A 19,868-nucleotide genomic window follows, 5' to 3' on the forward strand; every position below is an offset into this window, starting at 1 on the left:
GGTTACACTTCAGGGGACACAGAACTGCTTAGCATCATTATTGACTCCATCAATCTGCTGCTTCCCTTTCCCAGGTCTCCCCTCCCCCGGCTTTATCTCCTCCCTCCTGAAACACATTAGAACTCAGGCAGACCAGCTCCTGTAAGCTTTCCCTGTGGCCGCTCACAGTCTCCACCCCCGACCCCCCATCCCCCGTGCAAATTCATCGCTGTGTGTCTTTAGGGTCCCTTCCATCCCAGGGGACCATGCTCGCTGCTGACAGTGTGGCTATCAAACTGTGACCTAGACTCTGGTCAGCTCCTGTCCTGCATTTTCCAGGCCCTTCACTGCTGCCTTCGGGATGGGTCCTTGCACAGAATCCATGAATTTTCCTTGACCTGATTTCTTCCCTGCACCTCACCCACCTGCTACCCACTGCAGGCCTCTTTGACTGACAGGTTTTCCATTTTAAAGCGGTCTCTTTCTCCCACTTAACAAAGGCCCCTCTGAAGCCGACACCTTCAGAGAGAGTCCCCTCCACAGACACTGAGCTCCGGCGGCACATACCTGGCTCACCAGGTGAGCAGCATGAAGGCCAGCTTCTTCCGACCAGCCTGTCTGTCGTTTCTGATGTGGTGTTTTAAGATGAAACCTAGTTTCCTGAGAACTCCTTCACTTTTTAGGGCAATTTCCAAGGTATCCTTTACTCCAGCATTTGATCATAACTCTTTTTCTAAATCCAGATGCACCAGAAGATGAAGTTTGGGGAGTATTTCCTCATCAGGAAGTTAAGAAATAACACTGCCAGGCAGCATCCATTTCAATAGCTGTATTGGAACACGATGGGAACACAGATTGTGGGCTGGGGGGCCGCCACAGATGTTCCTCCTCCAGGCAGCCTGCGCCCCACTTCTGCAGCCAGCAGAGGCACCGAGAGGCCTCCAGAAGGGCGGGGGTAGCTGTGATGGCAGGTGGCGTGTGGACACCTTGCCCTCAGCCCTGACCAGCTGTATCTGTGATCAGCCAGACCAGTCTTATGCCTCCAATGATTTGGCCATGACTTAGAGACCCACCTGCCTTAGACTCTGGGGAAAACTTCCAAGGAGCGGATTCTGGGGATCCCAGAAGGAATCCAGTTAAGAGACTGGATAATTGCAGCTATTGGGGGAAATCATGCCTTCTGGTGTATTGGTGGATAATCTGCTTAAAGCTCCTACTATGTGCCAAACCGTCTTCTAGGGTCTAGAGACATACAGTGGCCAACAGACACAGGCAGCCCTTTGTGGGGCTCAGTGGCCATGAACCAGGAGGTCACGGTTTGATTCCCAATCAGGGCACATGTTCAGGTTGTGGGCTCAATCCCCAATAGGGGGCATGCAGGAGGCAGCTGATCAATGACTCTCTCATCATTGATGTTTCTATCTCTCTCTTCCTCTCCCTTCCTCTCTGAAATAAAAACATTAAAACAACAAAAACAGACACAGGCAGAACCCGTGACCTCCTGAGCGAACAGGGGCCAGGAAATCGCAGACAGCCATGTATCACAACCACGCCAGCGCTTCCCAGGACAGTGCTGGGGGTGTGCGTCAGGCCTGGCCTATAGGGAGGGTCAGGGAAGACTTCCTCCAGAAGTGCTGTTAGCTGAGATTGTGGGCAGGAAAAGCATTTCAAGTTGTGGAAACAGCTTTGTGCGTGGACCGAAAGGTGGGCCATGGGATAGACAGTTTGCATTTGCACTGGGGCTGTGGGTGGGGCGTGGGCTGGAGGGAGGCGAGTGGGGAATGCTGAGGGCGGCCCAGAAGCCATCTCATGGTCTTGACGGAGGGGTCGGCGGTGGGATGGAGCGATGACAGGGGAGGTGGAGAGGATGCCAGCACTGACCCTCGGCCTCCAAAGTCTGAGAAGGGGAACCCCGGGAGAGGAGCCGGTGCTGGGAGAAAGGTCAAGGGTAGTTGTGGACATGCTCAGGGTGAGACGCTGTGGAGGCAGCAGTGGGAAGGCTCCCAGGAGTCTGGGCTCCAGATACAGATCTGCTCAGAGATAAGTCTCTGGGGAAGGTCAGTCTTCAGGGTGTAGACGAGGCCACAGAAGCAGAGAAATCTCCGTGAGAAGAGGAGGCTCGGGAAGCAGCCACACTGATGGCTGGGAGAGGACAGGGAGCTGCAGGGGACTGGAAGGCATGGTGGGCAGGGAGGGGACACTAGGACGGGGTCTTGGAATGAGGGGAAGAGTGGGCTCAGGGGGGCAGTGGTTGCGAGGAGAGTCCATGGACACCCTCACCTCTCTGCGGCTGTCACCACCCTATACACAGGACGGGAGAGCTTACCTCCTAGGACAGAGGAGTAGAGATGCTCAGAGGAGTCCCCTGACGCGGCCAAGGTCATGCATCCCAGCAGAGGGTGCTGGGAGTCAACTCCTCTACTCATGTCTATTGCATCCCCTCAAATCCTTCCCCTCCCTCCCTGAGGCCCGGCACACTTTCCCCAGCAAGTCTACTCCTGCTGCAGCATGAGGGACCCCCAGGCTCTGGTCTGAGCCTCACGGGTGGGCTCAGTCAAGGAAACACCTTGACCTCTCCCCCAAGAGGCAGTGTAGTGTTGTGTCGAGAGCGTGGGCTCGAAGCCTGGCTTTTCACCCCTCCTCCTGTTCCTTCATTTGTTCATTCATTCATTCCTTTAACAACTGTTTGACCAGTGCCTCCTATGAGCCAGGCGCACATTCTAGCTGCGTGGCCTTGGGTAGGCCCTGTGCTTCTCTGAGCCTCAGTTTCCACCTCTGTAAAGTAGGGACAGTGATCCTTGTCCCCGGTGATAAGGATTATGGGAGCTCATGCAGGCGAAGTACCTCGCATATAGTAGGTGTTCATTGAAGGCTAATTTCCTCCTTTCTCTTCCTTTCCCTTCCCTCCCTTTATCCTGCAGAACCCACAGGGAACGAGAGGCTAGTACTTTATGGCAACACCCTCTGCTGTGCTCAGAGGGCACGTTCACATCCGTGCACACACGTGCACTCATCCCACATGTCCCCCCATCTCTGCTCAGGACTCAGGGCCAGCACCACTGTGAGCTTGGGCTCAGAGAAGTCCTGAGTACCTCTCTGGGAATGCTGAGTACAGACAGGGCCTGTGGACTCTGGCACCCCAGTGTGTGCTCTGGGAGTCACTGAGGGGGCCTCCTCGGTGGCTTTGGGGGCCACTGGGCCCTTAGGGGCTCCAAGAGTCACATCTTGGTGACCGGGAGCAGTATCTTCAGTGTCCTGGGGCCGGGTCTAGGCAGCCTGGGAGGGTGGTGTCCTCAGTGGCTGCTCCGAGGGGCCTCCCCCATGTCTCTGGAGGAGCCGACGTCCCCACAGACTCTTGTAGCAGCTCAGAAGGTTGCTGGAGCTCACGGTGCAGGACAGCGCAGGCTTCCTGAGGAGACACAAGCACAGGTCAGGGCTGCAGCGACCGCCAGACGAGGCCCGTGGGGCCAGGCCCTAGCCTCTGGCCTTTGCTTCTTCTATGTCAGGCCCCAAGAAGGGTGGGGTGGGAAGGGCACCGGCCACCCATGTACAGTGGTAACTTCTTCCCTCAGCCCACAAGGGGGAGCATTCTAGACACCTGCTACCAAATCCCAAATCTGCTTCTAACATGTTGTGTGTCCTTGGTCAAGTGACTTAAGCCCTGTGCATATGAATTATATGAGGTTAACTACCTTTATATATAACACTAGGTGTGCAGTGCATGAAATTTCGTGCATGGGTAGGGTCCCTAGGCCTGGCCAGCGATCAGGGCCGATTTGGGCCTTCCCGCTGCTGGCCGGGGCCTTCCTTCATTCCATGCTGCCCCCTGTGGTCAGCACATGTCATAGAGAGTGATTGAACTCCTGGTCTCCCAGTCAAACTCCCCAGGGGACTTTGCATATTAGCCTTTTATATATGTAGAATATATACCTTTACATATATATATCCTTTATACCTTCCTAATTATTGAAAGGATTACATGTTCTAAAGACTGGCTCAGAGTAGGAGCCCAGTTAAAGCTTGGTATTTCTGAATCTTAATGAAAGGATTCCTGAACACCCACAGCATGCCTTGCATGAGCTGGGGGAAGGTTGGGAGAATGTGGCACAAAGATTTAGTCAGCCTGGCATCCAAGTCAGTTGTGAGCAACTCTGTCTCTCCATTAGAATGTCTGCTCCCCGTAGGCAAGATGCTTGCGCTCCAGACCCTGCAATGTGGCTGGCACTCAGCAGGTCCTCAGTGAATGCCAAGCTGATGGAAGTTGAGGCCACTGAAGGTGTGTAAGCCAAATGCTTGGTAGGACAGTTTTTTCCACAAAGTATTTGACATACATTTTGGAAAGCAGAGGACTTCCCTTACTTGTGGGCACACAGAGCTCCTCCGCCCTGCCGCCTGTGAGGATGTGGGTGGCAGACCTGCTTTGCCTTCAGCGACATTCACTCAGATTCCTTCCTCGTCCATATTGCCAGCCCTGTGGGGTCGGAGGCAATGGCTCAGCCAGACTCCCGGGTTTCGGCCCCTATCACCTGCATCTGCCTTTGTAACAGAGCACGGCCCAGGCTGAGAGCTTTGACCGGCAGTTGGATCTGGCCACACTGATGACAGTTTTGAGTTATTGCATCATTTTCCACACATGATACTGCATTTCCATTTGTGGTGACGATATAAAGGTTTCTCATAAATGTCTTTCAGTGGAAACAGAGAGCTGGTGTAGACATCTAAGTGTGTATAACACAGGTGGGGGAGGGCGATGAGCTGGACGGAGAGAGGATTTGCAAACGACTGTTGTTTGGAGAATGCTGTCACAGTCCCTGGCCATGCCAGCTCACCCTTGGCTCAAACAGAAGCCGAGCTTGACAGGGGGTCCCTAGAGATTCTTTTGGGCAGATCTGCAGCTCCAGGGCAGGGCAGGGTCTGGCTTCAGCTCTAAGGCCATAAATTCTGCCTCGTTTCTCACGTCCCTGCCTCGGCTGGAGTGGCAGCTTTCCTTGTCCACTGTCAACCAAAGGAGCTGTCCATCCCTTGGCCCTGAGACCACTCTTGGTTCCTGGGGATGTCCCATGAAGCTCATTCTGCCTCAGCTCCAGCCATTATCTGTGAAGTCACTGGGGAGTCAAGCTCACCGTTCCTTCTCCCTCCCGCATGGAGAGAGGGAGAACTTCCCCTTGGGGCCCCTCAGGTGGGAGCTGTATATTTGAGTGCCTGACTTTGCAAGGCTTTGTGAACAAGGACACAGCCAACGGCCACAGCCAACACCCATGTGTCCTTTAAATGCTGGAGGCCCCAGCTCTCCTTCCCCCAGCACACCCAGCCTCCCTGGACCTCAAGGTCATATCTCTGGCCCAGAGGTATGCTACAGTGTATATATTTGACCACACAGGCAGGTAGGTATCTACCCTTGGGTCAATATTCCAGACCTAGCCTGTGCCTTTGATAAAGTGACTTTCACTGAAATGAGCAAAATTATCAAAGAAAGGCTAGCTCTAGGCTAGGAAATAATTACCTCCCTTCTCCTAAAGGGCTGAACAATCACTTAAAATAAGATTACTATGGAAATATCTCATGTTCATGATAAAATACAGAACATAGAAATTAACAAAACAAAATAAACATCTCAACTAACTCCTCTACTCAGACATACTTTTTGTTATATGTCAATTTCATTATTAAATATTTTAAAATGAAATGCATTCATATATCCAGAGACTATAAAAACACATACATATGGTTTAGAGAAAACAAAAGAATATTAAATGGATGCAGGTGTAACCACCTCTCAGGTTGAGAAATAGAACTTTACTAGCCTTCAACTTGCTTCAGCAAACGTTTATGTTTCCCTAAACAATATATGGTGTTGTTCTGGCTGCCTTTTACTTTTATAGACATGCGATCATGTTTCATGACTTTTTCTGTAGCTACCTTTGTGGTGGTTGTTGTTTAATGTTAGATTTATGAGATTAGATTGTGTCATGTGTGAATCTATGGTTCAGCTTCACTGTTGTGAAGGATCCCATTATGTGGATACTAGAGGCCCAGTGCATGAATTCATGCATGGGTATGATTCCTCAGCCTAGCTGGTGATCAGGGCCAATTGGGGCCGTCTCACCTAGTCTAGCCAGCCCTGATCGGGGCCCATAGGGACCAGCTGGCTCAGGGGAGGGATCACAGGAGGTTGGCTGTGGGAGTGCACTGACCACCAGGGGGCAGCTCCTGCACTGAGCATCTGCCCCCTGGTGGGTCAGTGCGCATCATAGTGACTGGTCGACCAGTCATTCGGTTGACTGATCATAACGGTCACTTAGGCTTTTATATATATAGATACTCCAGTTTATCCACCCCCTGTTGAGGGATATCAGAGTTGTCTCGTGTTTTTTACCATTTCCTTTCTCATGCTTACTTTTGAATCTACACCAGGGTGGCCTCATCACATAAGTGGCCAAGTTTCCCTTTTTCTCTCCTCTGATAGAGTTTGTCAGGACTGCAACGAGCTGCTCCTTGAGTGTTGGGTGGAACTGCTTTGTAAAGCCAAGTGCTGCTGGTATTCCATTCATTTAATTTATTTCTAATGCTTAGAGGACCAGTCAGTTTTTCTATTTCTCCTCAAGTCAGGTTTGGCAAGCCCTGTTTTGCTAGGAATTTGTTCACAGTATCTGAGTTTTCTCTTGTTTGGGGCATAAAATTGATCTTACCATTCTTAATCTCTACAACATCCTAAATAGTATTGCCCTTTCATTCTTAATATTATGTGTTTATGGCATTAATGATTAACTTCTCTGTGTAGTTCTGTCAATTTTACTTTAGATAGTTTTGAAGTCAGTTTATATGGTACATGCAAGTTATCTTTCTGGTGAATTAAATCTCTAAAAATATGATGACAATCTTAATCTTGAGCGATACTTTTTGCTTTCTGTTCACCTTGTCTGATATGAATTTAGCTACACAGATTTATTTTGGTTAGTATTTGCCTAGTTTATCTCATTTTTCCTTCCTTATACTTTCAACATGTTTGTCTCCTTATGTCTCGCTTGGATATAAAACATTAAGCCTGACCTTCATTTTTTTTTTCCATTGGCCAGCTTGTTTTATTTACAGGTACTTTGATTACTAATCTATCCTGACAAATTTCTTCAATGTGATTTTGAGTTTTATATTTGCCCCACCTTTTCTCAAATTTCCCGTTTTTCCTTGCTTTGTCTTAAGTTGCCTTTTTTCTCATTCTTTTTCCTCCTTACCATATGGAATTTTACCTTGTTATGAAATTTTAGTAACATGCATATTTAACACTATTTGACTTAAGTCCAGTGGCATGGAGTCCCTCCTCCTTTGCTTAGCTTGCCATCCATGCCGAGTGAGAACTGGGATGAGACACTGCGCTGGCTTCCCACATTGTGTAGACTCTATGACCTTACACACTTCTAGAGATTCTGGTAGGTTTAAGATTGCTGGCCCCTTCATGGCCCATCTTTGCCCTGAGCCCTGACACTTAAAGCTAAGGGATTTTAATGGGATTCTAGGAGAGCACAAAATACGGTGTCTGCCACTCCATATGTGCCTGTGGTAAACACCTGTCACTTTCACCTTCCCCCCTCCCCCGTCCCCCATTCCATTCCGCTCCTCTGGGGAACAGCACCTGGACTTTTCTTTGGGATCCAAACTTCCCCACTCATAGTCTGTGCATGAGGTGGGGTTGACCTCTTATTCTTTGCCCTGGCTCCAGGTGTGGGTTTGCGGGTACACACATGGCCCAACCCAGCCAATGAAACGGAAGCCTGAAACCTTGTGTTGAAGCAGTAGGAAAGGGACATATTTCCCACGGGGCCATTACAATGGTATGATGTCATCTTGGCATGTCGGTGGCACCCTGGGGAGACTCTGCCTGAGAATGAAGTCACCATAGTGTGAAATTGAGTTGAAAGCTGGAGAAAGACACATTTCTAATGACATTTAAGTATTTGGACCCAGTCATGCTTGAAGCTGCTCTGGTCTCTTCAGGTCTATGAGCCAGTTTTTTCTCTCTGCCAATCCCAGTTTCCTTTAATTGGCTTCTGCAGCGGGCAGTCAACGGCATCCTGACTAATAGTAACCCTAAGTAAACGTTCTTTGAACTGAATCTCATCTTTTCATGTAGAGGCTGTTATACTACGCCTCGCCAGCAGGGGTCAGGACCCAGTTTCAGAGCTACTCTGTATGAGAAGCCTGTTTTCTCCTCTAGGACATGTTACTAACAGCAACCTCACGGGACTGCTGTAAGGACCACAGGTAACGAACGTCAGTGCCCTGGCCATCACCCGGTGGTACTGACAGTGCAGCTGCTCACACCCGCAGAAGCACCGTGTGCACACGTGACTCTGCTCTCCTTGTGTTTGCCCCACGGCACCTGCTGTTCCCAGTGCTGCAAAGGCCTTCATTCATGGACTCATTGATTCATTCATTTTTCTGGCTGTTCAACTTCTGCTTTGGTTTCAAGACTCTGTTCAGGCATCACCTCCTGTGGGAAGCCGTGTCTGAGGTCTGCCAGGATGTCTGATTCCCGCCCAGAGCCTCGGCCCCTCTGCAGAGGCGCTTACCTCCTTGGTTAACTGTCATTTTGTCTGTCTCCCACGCGAAAGGCAGGCCTGGATCTTTCATCTTCTACCCATTATCCAGGTTTATAGTCGGTGCTCAGTCATGTGAACTAGTGAATGAAAAACCCGATAAATCTGTTCAGATAGTGATTTTCTGTCTTCTGACTTCCCCAGTTCCTCAGAGCAGGGCGCTCCCCCCGGCCGTCTCTGGCAGCCCTCACCCCTGTGCGTGCGTCCCATGCAGGCTTTATTTCCCTAGCCACCTGCCCATGCTACTAGCCTGGAGAGCCTCCTGGGCGGGAACCCCCACCCCCACCCCCACCCTTGGGACGGTGCCATTTCAGCCAACACCTCGGGGCGCCAGCCAAGTGCTGGGATGATTGGAAAAAAGGGTGAGGTTTCCTGGGTGTGGGTCTCAGCTAACTTCCTCTCCCTTCCCAAGCCCCTCATCTGTAAAAGGGGGATAATTTCAGGGAAAGGGCTGTTGAAGCCACAAGATGAGACGGGAGAAGGAAATGGTTTGAAATTCTAAGAGTCTCCTCTACTGCCCCCTCCCTCGTTTCCTGCAGCGGTCACAGCCATTGGCTGCTGTGCCCTGGAAGTCACCAACAACTGGCAGTTGAGGGACTGTATTGAAGTCTGGGCTGATCCCTGAACCCTGGCTTGTCCGGTACCCAACGACATGGGAGAACCACCACACCATGGGGTCAGTTTCACCAGCGCCCTGGGAACTAGGTTCCTCCATGAGGAAGGGGGAGTGGAGGACAGTGAAGGGGTGGCTCTCTCCTGCCCTGGGAGCCAGCCAGGACCACCAGGGCCTTTCCTTGCTTTAGGCTTTTGCCAAAATCTGGGTGGCCCTCTTCTCCAGGCCAGACCTCATTTCTGGTTGTTCTAAAATGAGCTATGAGGTGAACATGTCAGGACACCAAGTTAACCAGAGCCCGATCAGTGTTATCTTTATAAACCTTTGTTTCCTACCACAAACCAACATATTGCCCAGTATGCAAATGATCAAACGTCACCCCTCTACTCATGGAAGAAATTGCTTTTTCATGGATTTCTCCTCATTTTCTGGGAGTAAACACAGGGTTTGCCTGGGCCAGCATCTGCTTTGAAGGGGTGGGCCAGGGCAGGTATGATGGGCAGGGACATCAGCCAATCGTAAGTCCATAAGGCGGAGCTCTCTGTCTGCCCTTCAGTAGCAAGGGTAGAGCAAGCTGGGCAAACTTCCTGCAAGTACTTTGTTATGTGTGTGACAAATAAGATGAAATTTATCTGGAAAAGGCACCCCAGAACTCCCTGGGACTGAGCTGAAAGCAATCAGTAGCAGTCACAAGCCATTAACCCCTTTTTATTTTCTCCCTATGACAAGGAAAATTGAGGTGCGGGTCAGGGTGCTTTGGGCTCCTAAGAGGAATCTTGATTGGGGACCTCCCAGGGTACACATCCCTGAGCACTGGTGGGTCACAACCTGGGACCAGCCTAGGAGCTCATGGAGGGAGGGGTTGGCGGTGACTCTAACAGTCCCCAAGGGCCCTGCACACAGCCAGTGTTTGTGAATTGTGCTGGTGAATGAATGAATGATCGGCAAGGACTAGTATTTATTGAGCACTCACATGCTAGGTCCTGAGCGAGGTGTGTTTTGCATCCTTTTTTTGGTGAGTCCTCCTGATGGCTCTGTAAGGTGAGCATAGGTGAGCATAGACCAGGAAACTGAGGCTCTGGTGGGTGAGTGATGCCCTGGAGTCACTCAGGTGCAAAGCTCAGATTTGAACCCCCAGCTGTTACTCCCAAGTGCACCCCCTTCCCATCGTGGCATGCTCCCTCACAGGGACCAGACTAAACAGTCTGACAGAGTGGGGCTGAGAGCTGAGCTGAGAGCTGTGCAGATGGGCAGGGCAGGGTCCCTGGTCTCAAGTGACTCATGGATGAGAATGGTGCATGAGTGAGTGTGCGTGAGTGTGTGGGTATGTGCATGTGCAAGAGTGGGTGTGAATGGGCAGGACTGTGTGTCACAGAAGCCATTTCTGCCCCAGGGAGCAGGGGAGGCTCCATGGAGCACGTGGCATTTGAGTTGGGCCTAGGGCCGTGGTCGGCAAACTGCGGCTCGTGAGCCACATGTGGCTCTTTGGCCCCTTGAGTATGGCTCTTCCTAAGCCTTAGGAGTACCCTAATTAAGTTAATAACAATGTACCTACCTATATAGTTTAAGTTTAAAAATTTGGCTCTCAAAAGAAATTTCAATCGTTGTACTGTTGATATTTGGCTCTGTTGACTCATGAGTTTGGCAACCACTGGCCTAGGGCATTGGGTGGAAATTGAAGAGAGGTGCTTGGGGGCTGCGGGGCAGCATGGCTGTGGGTTGTGCTCTGAGAACAGGACACGAAGCCTGGGATGCAGCAGAGAAGAGAGCAGGCAGGGAGTCCACAGCCAGAACAACACAGCCCCCAGGGAGGAGTTTGCATATGACTCGACAGAGTGGGGAGCTACTGAAGGCTTTGGTGTCAGCTCGTGGCCTGGACTGGCCCTTCTCCAAGTATTTACAACTACATGGGTCAGTGAGATGGTCCTGCCCATGGCAGTGAGTGCCGGGGTGGGAGGGGGAAGGGAGTGAGCCCTCTGGTAAGCAGTGTGTGCACCCACCACGGGGAGAGCTGGGCTGCAGGGCATGGGGCTGGCTGTTTCCGCAGGTGCCCGCTCTAAGGCCGCAGCCAGCAGTCAGGTTGAGCATTTTCTGTGCTGGCTCTGCCAGGTGGGCACTACAATCGTGTCTTTACAAATGAGGAGACTGGCCCTTCATGGGGTTAAGTGGCCTGACCGAGGTCACACAGCCGGTGGTCAGAGGAACAGAGCTCTGTGGCACATCTGCTAGTTCCGAAGCCTACTAATTCCAGAGCATCTAAATGACAGCCACGATCCGCTGAGCGCCGCCCGCATGCCTGGCCCGGCTCTAAGCATTTTGTAAGTATTAGCTCACTTAATGCACATATTATTCTCCTTATTAATGGAGGAGGAAACTAAGGCACAGAGCGGTTAGGAAACTTGCCTGAGGTCACACAACCTATTTTACATGTTACAGCATGTTGAGCTTGTTGCTTAAAAGAGAAGTGAAGGCCCTGACTCCCTGTCACTCAATTCCTGCTGTTGAACTGGGTTTGCAGAATCATAAAATGATGAGTGGGCTCATGAATTGGGCATTTAGCATTAACTTTCACAACACCCAGGGGATACATGTCCTACAGCTATTCTGTTATCTCGAACAGATGAGGGAGTCTGAGCCCGAACATTTCAATCACTTTCCCAGGACTCACAGCAAGTAAGCGTAGAGTTTTGAGAGAGCCCCCTGCTCCCCCTCCCCTTTTAACACACAGGGAACCGAGGTCACGCTCAGATCTCCCCGGTCCTGGTTTGAGCCCTTCAGCTGCCTCCAGTTGAGATGGCCAGCTTCCCAACCCCTCTTTGAAAGTGTGGAATGTCTTCAAGCTGAAGGAAACAGCAAAGCCAGCACTCGCTCCCACCAGTGGGCGCTGGGGGAGGAGAGCCCACAGTGCCCCAGGCACCCCCGTCTTCTCCTGTCATTCCACACCAGCCCTGGGAGGCAGGCAAAGTGTCACGCCCATTTCCTAGAAAGGGAAACTGAGGCCCAGGGAGGCCTGCCTTCTGCTCAAGGTCACCCTTCCTGTCAGGCCCACATCGTTTGCTCTCTTGTCTCTGAATGAATGTGAGTCTTGCCTCTCTGGTGGATCCTCCTCAGCCCCTTCAGACTCTTCTCCCATTCCCTGCCCACTCCCTGCCCCCCCCCCGCCCATTCTTAAATGTCAGTGGCCCCTTCTCCTGGCCGCTTCACCCTCTGCCCCCATCAGCACCCACAACACTTCCAGAACCCACCCCGATGCAGCTTCGAGGAAGTAGTCCTTCCCCTGTGGCTGGCGGCAGGGAGGCAGGGAAGCCTGGGGCCTGTCCAGAAGACAATTAGGCAAAGTGTAACGAAGGCCTAAAATATCCCTCCCCTCTGACCAGCAACTCTGTTTCTAGAAACTTCGTTTCTAGGGAAATAATCTGAAAGAAACAAAACATTTTCTGCATGGAGATGTCAAAGCAGGGATGCTTCAAATACCAAAAATGTGGAGGATGGCAAAGAACAATAGAATTTCACACAATTTGGAGGCGCCTCACACCCCATGCCTCCACCAGCCACCTGCCTCTGGCTGGTGTCAGACATGGTTCTCAGGCCTGTGTATATATTCCCTCCTTTAATCCTTACAACCACCTTTTGAAGCAGGTACTAGTAACATCCCCATTTTACAGACGAAGAAACTGAGTCATGGAGAGGTTAAGTAACATGCCCAAGATCAGTCTGCTTCTAGGCAGTCTGACTCCCAGGCACAGCCATTCCCAGAGCAATGGCGGTTACTGGTCACCATCACCAGGTAGCTGGTCATTGAATAGGGGCCAGTGTGCCAGATGTGTGCTGTCTCAGGCGGGACAGAGCGTGGTCCAGAGAATGGTCCAGAGAATGCCGCGGGGCCAGACAGCCTGGGAACTTGGCTTGCCCTGGAGAGAGGGAGGGGGTGGGACGTGTCGAGAGGATCTTGTATTGACGGGGTTCCGCTTCTTAAGTCACTGTGTTTATAACTGAAATTGACTGAGCTCCCTGACCTGGAGGATGTGTGTTGTGGTCTGTGGGCGCCCGAGCTGAATGAGACAGAGTCTTACACTTGGTTGGGCTCTAAGCTTCTGTCCAGGTACAGGCACTAATGTCCTTGGTCCTCCCCCAGCCTGCGGGGGAGGGGCTGTAACCAGCAACTTGACTTTTTAGATGGGGACAAAGCTTTAGAGAGGAAGTACTTGCCCAAGGTCACCCGGCCGCAACATGGGGAGGTCTGCCTTCAGAGCTCTCCCAACAGACGGCCACTGAATGGCTCCCCATGGTCCTCGAGTCCTTCCCCCACCCCAGCCCTCACATGCTGTTCCTTTGCCTGGAATGACACCGCCAACCTCTGCCCTCAGCAAAGAAAATTCCTAGTGTCCTTCAGAGTCAACTGAGACATCACCCCTTTCAGGAGGGTTGCTGGCCTTCTTGGCCCCACACCTGCCTTGTCCGAGCTCGGCACATGTGTTTGTACCCCTCCCTGCTCATCTGGCACCTCCATTAGCGTCCCCCTCCTCCCACACACCCTGTGGGAATGATGCAAAGCCTGAGTGAATGTGAAGCAGTAAATTCAGTGGCCCCCAAACAGGAGACACATGGCCTGCTTAGAAATTCCACGTGTGGCTCGTCTTGTTGCCAAATTAAGGCCCCCTCTGCTCCTGAAGACAGGAGGGGGTGCTGGGATGTCAGGGATTGTGGACGCTGGCAACAGGAAGGGGGTTTCTCTCTGACTTTACATGTTGCTGTTCCATTTCAACAGTAACTCAGTATTTATAAGTATTCTGTGTCTCCCAAGTCAGCCTGGAGAGGGAAGCTCCCTGAGTCCCCCAGGCACGGGGGCGGGACTGCCTTGCCGCCTACGGAGCCTCTGCTCGCAGATTGTCTGCGTGCAGGTTAGATGGTGTGTGCTCAGCCTGGAATGAGGAAGGCCCGAGTCCCCTTCATGGGCCTGCAGTGCCCAAACCTGCGACCCTCCCTGTCCACTGCAGCCTCTGCACGGCCAGAGCCCCACAGGCAGACCCACGGATATCTGTAGAGCCATCTGCTCCTCTTTGGTAACTGGGACAAGCTCCCTCCCCCCCCCCCCCCCACACCCTTCCTAACTCGGGGTAGGGAGGGAGTGGTCCTCACACCCAGGAGCGCCTCAGGGGCTGTGGGCACCCTGCAATGCCCAGTAGGGTCAGGCACACCCGTCCCTGTCCCCCCGCGTGGCCACAAGCAGCCCTTGTGGGTTTCATGAACAGTGTCACCGAAGCAGAGTGCCTGGGGGACTCACTGCAGCTGCTCCAGGGGCATTGACTGCCCCAAAGTCTTAGCTCTTTGACGATGAGGCAACTGGGCTCAGAGAGGGATGTCGTCTTCTCAAGGCCGCACAGCCAGTTAGTTGCAGGGGGCGCGAGAAACCCAGGTCCCGTCTCCCAGGCCAGGCTCTGTGCACAGCCCCGTCCTTCACTCAGGCTGTGCCCCTCCTGCCGCTGGTCCCTGCACTCCCAGCTCAGGTCGTGACAAGGACACCTTCTACTGCATTTGCCTCCTCACTCAGAGCGATTCATTAGTATGAAAAACACGTTCTTCACGGCCCCTGCCTGATGATTCCTGACACAGACACAGTTGGAGGTTTGGCCTCATTTCTCTCCCTGTTCAACATTTACATCTAATTAGTGTTGGAATGCTCTCTGGAGACTGATCGAAGCCCCCTATTTTCAGATGAGGGATACAGGCTCAGGGTCAGGGCCTCCAGCTTTGGACAAATTGGTGCTAAGCCCCTCTGCAGTCTTCACAGAGAGGCAATCTTATTCCCATTTTGCAGATGGGCAAGCTGAGGCTCAGAGAAGGCAAGCCACCTGCCCGAAGCCACAGCCAGCAAGTGCTGGGGCTGGAATTGGCACCCATTTCTTTCTTTTACACCAGGGTTGGCAGACTACAGCCTGTATACCAAATCCAGCCCACCACCTATTTTTTTTTGAAGTGGTGTGTGTGAGGGTGGGGGTGGGTGCATGACTAGAAGAATGGCATTTTGTGACTGGAAAAAATGACATGGAATTCAAATTTCCATGTGGGCAGCCTGCTCTTTGCACCGGGATTTCGGGATGGAAGCCCAGAGTTGCTTCTGTTGGCCAGCTGCGTGCCCTGGGGCCAGTTCCCAGGACAACTGGCCTCCTACTTGTTTGTTTACCTGGCGCGCACCTTTTCTTATGGTACAAAGAGCCTAGCAGTGGCCTGAAAGCATAGCTCCCCTTCCCTCCCCATCACAGCCCCTGGGAAGGCAGCACACAGCAGGTCCCAGCAGGTCTGAGTCAGAAGAGCCGGGAGGAAGTGTAGGTGGAAAAGGGCAGGGCTGAGGATCTGCAAGAAGCCAGCAGGAGGATGGGGCTGGCTTCAAAAGCACAGTCACCTGGGGGTAAATGAGGGCTTCTCTGCCTTTCAAGTGACTCCTGGGTGGGCATGGTTTATTCTCCTTGATTTCTGAGGCTATAAAAGGCTTTCCATCTCCTCTCCCTCTGCTCCCCTTCCCCTGACTCCCTCTCAGGGCAGAGGGGGGTCTCACTCCCCAAACTCTCTGAAGAGATGAAGATGAAAAGGATTAACTCCTTGTTGGTGCCGCTGCCCTGCCCAGCGCTGTGCAGAAGTGCGGGCCCTGCAGGCCTGGAAGCAGGTGTTCTGAGGCCACCAGGGCAGGAGGTAGGGACTGGGGGCGTGGGCACCTGGGGGCCAGGACATAGCCTCATGCCTAGAGCAGCCCACCGGGGCCTGCAAACAGCCAAGAGCTGCCATCAAGTCCAAGTACTTGGTGAAGGAGAAGTGGGACTATGGAGGGAGGGGGAGGGGTGAAACCGAGGGAAGGAAAACACCAAGCAGAAGAGAGGAAACACGGGAAGGAAGGGGAAGTAGAGAAGAAAGAACCTCAAACACACTCGAAGGAGCAGGTGGGAAAGAGCAGGCGTTTAAGAATGTCCAGAACAGGCAGATCTACAGTGATAGAAAGATAGCAGGTTAGAGGCTGCTGGGGAGGAGGGATTGCGGGGTGACAGCTAAAGGCTATGGGTTTCTTTGGGAGGGGGAGGCGGTGGGCAGTGAAAATGTTCTCAAAACCATTGTGGTGATGGCTGCACAACGCTGAGAATGCACGAAAAGCCGGGGACTTGTACACTTGAAGTGGGAGAATTGTGCAGTATGTGGAGTACCTCCCAGTGAAACTGTTCTATAAAAGACAGACTGAGCAAAAAGAGGCAAAGTGAGAGGAGAGGGAGAAAGATGGATGGTAAAGAACAAAATTATATCTGTTAAAGGACCTGCCATGTGCCAGGAATTGTGCTCCGTGCCTGAGTCCCTGACTCCCTTTTATCCTTGCGACTAACTCTGCAGAGTGAATTCTCATAGGTTTATGGGTAAGGAGGCTGCCGCTCAGACTGTCCAGTGACTGGCCCAATGTCACCCAACCAGTTTATGGTGGGGCCAGGACTATCCCGGGCTCCCTAATTTCCACGCCGAGGCAGGAGAACACCCCTCAGCCTTGTGGTGCCATCGCCAGGCACGGAGGGCACAGGTAGCAAGGAGCCAGCAGGACGTGCTGCAGGGGGCAGCTGGGCCCCTCAGGGGAGGGAGGGGGGCAAGCTGTTCTGGGTGCCTCTGCAGAGGAATGCTGTAATCAATGTGCCAAAGAGTTAGACTGTGTTAGAGCCCAGATGACACCAGTCAGAAAGTTCAGGCTCTTGAAGGGGTGACTTATGGGAAACTTCCTTTCTGAGCAACAGCTGCTGCTTTCCCTCCCACGGCCTCGTCTGCCTGCCTAGACGGGACTTACAGCAGGACAGATGTCAGCTGCACCCTCCCTGGGCCCAGCCTCTGGCCCGAAGAGGCCCTGCAGACTGGTGGACAGTGTCTGGGTTGTCGGGGACCCCACCCCAGCTCGGAGCACTTCCTGTGCTTTTGACACAGGTCTCCTCACCTTCCTGGGCTCGCCTGTGACGTGGCGAGGGGAGGGGCCTCTCTTTCCTCTGAGACTCTGACACTGATTCCGCTGGGAGGCCTGCCCCTGATGCCAGCAATTTGGAGGGAAGCCCATTGTGACGTCCAGTTTAGAAAAGGGGAACCAGGAACTTCTGAGCTCCCACGAGGTTCCTGGAACTCTCCTCTCTGAGACCTGGTTTCCTGCTCTCTAAAGTGGGGGCAGTATTATTCACTTCTCTAGGGGACCTAGAACAAGACATTCATTCATTCACATTCATTCATTCATTCATTCATTCATTCAACAGATGTCTTATGCCAGGCCCAGTGCTCAGTGTTAGGGACACAGCGGTGAACGTCACAGACATGGGCCTGCCCTCGGGAGCTCTCAGTCTGGGGAGCAGCCATTAGTCACGTAGGATGTGCCAAGAGGGGTAGGAAGATGGCCCATGGGGTGCAGGGCCTTGGTGGTCGGATGTTTGATTCCACGGGCACCTGGAGGGGCGGTGTGTAATCCCATTTACAGGGGGACACGCTCTCTCTGGCTGCGGAGGGAAGGAGAGCGGACAGAGAGGAGAGCTGGCGGGAGAGGTGGGGGACCCCTTGCCTCCCTTTGTACCTCTTCTCCTGAGGTCTTTCTGGAGCCCCGACTCTAGTCTCTGGGCACAGGAGTATCACCGCTGCAGGCCTGGGCTCTGTAGGAATGGGGAAGTGCCACGCCCAGGGAGGGAGACTGCTGATACCCAGGAGTGTGTGAATATTATCTCCCTGCCGGGGAGATTGCTCAGAGCCAGTGAATGCTGGGAGAAGGACCCAGCGTCCGGGCAGCCGTCCAGAGATACCGGGGCCACTCCCAGCCCCTCCCGAGCTTGCCGTGGGCCTCAGATAGGTCACTTAGCCCCTTGTGCCTTGGTTTCCCCATCTGGTACCTTTGAGTCTGGGTTAACTTCAAATCTAGGCAGCACTTCATCATGGAAAGAGCTCAGGCTTTGGGGTCAGACAGCTTAGGCTCGAGTCCTGGCTGCCACGGATGAGGCGGTGTGGCCCGAGGCTGGCTGCTCTGCTCTGGAAGCCTGCTGCGGGCTGGGGGCCATGCTTTGAGAACCCTCGAATAACATGCTTCAGAGAAATGGGCCTCTGCTCTGCTCAGTGCTGTGCCCCAAACTGCAGGCATACAGCAAGCAGATCCCTGGTGAGTGCTCATGAATGAATGCGCTCAGGGCAGGAGGGGTGGAGGGTGGCTGGGTGGTGGCAGGAAGTGGTCAGGGACCAAATCATGAAGGGCCTCCAGTGACAGGCGAAGGAGCTGGGACTTGCGGTAGCTGAACACCCCCTCCACCCCCACAGGTCCACACCCTCATTAGCAGAAAGGGGCTCTGCAATCTGATTGGGTAAGGAGTTTAGGGTGGGGAGGGTATCCTGGATTATCTCGGGGCTCTGAGTGTGGCCACAGGTGCCCTATTGTAAGAAGGAGGCGGGGGGGGGGGGGGGGAGTCTGGCTACAGAGGAGAAGGTGTGAGGGTGGAGGCAAGAGGTTGGGGGCGTGGGAGGAAGGGGCCATGAGCCAGGGCATGTGGTGGCCCCCAGAGGCTGGAAAAGACAAAGAAACAGATTTGCATGGGAGCCTCCAGGAGGAGCCAGCCCTGCCAACACCTTGATCTCAGGCTCTAGGCCTCCTGAACTGTAAGAGAATGAATTCCTGTGTTTTCCGCCACCAGGTTCATGGTCATTAGTTACAGCAGCCCTCAGAAGCTAACGCAGCCTCTACTAGTAGAAGCTGAGGTTCTGAGCAGGGGAGAGGCTGGGGCTGGGGATCAGAGAGGCGGCAGGTGAGGCTGTCCAGTGCGGAGGGGAGAGTGGGTGAAGGAGGCCGGTTGGGGTCAGGAAGGGGCAGACAGAGCATCCTCCTGGGAGGTGGCTGCTGGCTGGCTACAGGCCAGCTGGGCCTCTCCTGAGTCTCCCCTTGGCTGACCCTGCCGCTACCCCAAGGGCAGGCCCAGATCAGTCCCTTGGAATTCTTGCTTCAGCAGACAGCCCCACCCCCTTAGAAGCGATAAGCGTTCTCAGTCAGGTCAACACTGGGTTTTGTCCGTAGACGGACACCAGGAAGGACATGCTGTCGGCACCAGGGAAGCTGGGAGCTGACCTTCTGGAGGGTCATTCAAGGCCCTGATTGTCCTGGCAGCCTTGGTGGGAAAATCTATTCTTGGCCTCCCCCAAACCCCTTACCTGGTTCCCCATCCTCCCCATGCCTCCCCACCAGACCCCTCCGCCAGTCACTGCTTCCCCAGGGTGTTCCCTAGCCGCTCTGTGTGACTCAGGCAGGCTTGGCCTCTCAGCTGGCCTCGGTGCCCTCCTAGCCCCCCGCCCACGGTGGCCCTGAGGATCAGAAGAGCAGGTGGGCACTCACACCTCCCAGTGTGCCCGCACCCACAGGACTGTCTGGAATGGGGGCAGCTGTTTCTGTTGATGCTCAGACCTTGGCTTTGGCTAACCCACTAGCTTGTGTCACTGGGCAATTTAATTAACTTCTGAGACTCAGTTTTCCCATCTGTAAAGTGGAGACTAACCAAGCACCTACTCATGGGGTCGTGGGAGAATGAAACGAGGCCACGAGTCTGAAGGGTCCACCACCCTGGATAAGCGGGTCTTTCCCGTCCATGTTCGGGCTTAGCTCACTGGCCCGCTCCCTGGGACGGGCTGCCTGGGCCACATGCTGCCTCACC

General features: G+C 53.3%; 1 protein-coding gene across 5 annotated transcripts in view; it reads right to left on the reverse strand.

Moving 5' to 3' along the window:
- Positions 1-793: 793 nt before the first annotated feature.
- The window catches only part of HRH2 (histamine receptor H2), a 36,050-nt gene continuing 16,975 nt past the window's right edge, over positions 794-19,868 (reverse strand). For 4 of the 5 annotated variants that reach the window (XM_036312977.1, XM_036312976.1, XM_036312979.1 and 1 more), the window contains exon 3: positions 794-3,388. In XM_036312977.1, coding sequence (XP_036168870.1) covers positions 3,247-3,388 — 142 coding nt within the window. In that variant the 3' untranslated portion in view covers positions 794-3,246. Of the gene's footprint in view, positions 3,389-8,546; positions 8,654-19,868 lie in introns of all 5 variants that reach the window. The other variant, XR_004968196.1, reaches the window with a different exon arrangement.

This window comes from Myotis myotis, unplaced genomic scaffold, assembly GCF_014108235.1.
Source record: "Myotis myotis isolate mMyoMyo1 unplaced genomic scaffold, mMyoMyo1.p scaffold_m19_p_6, whole genome shotgun sequence".
NCBI classification, from domain to species: domain Eukaryota; kingdom Metazoa; phylum Chordata; class Mammalia; order Chiroptera; family Vespertilionidae; genus Myotis; species Myotis myotis.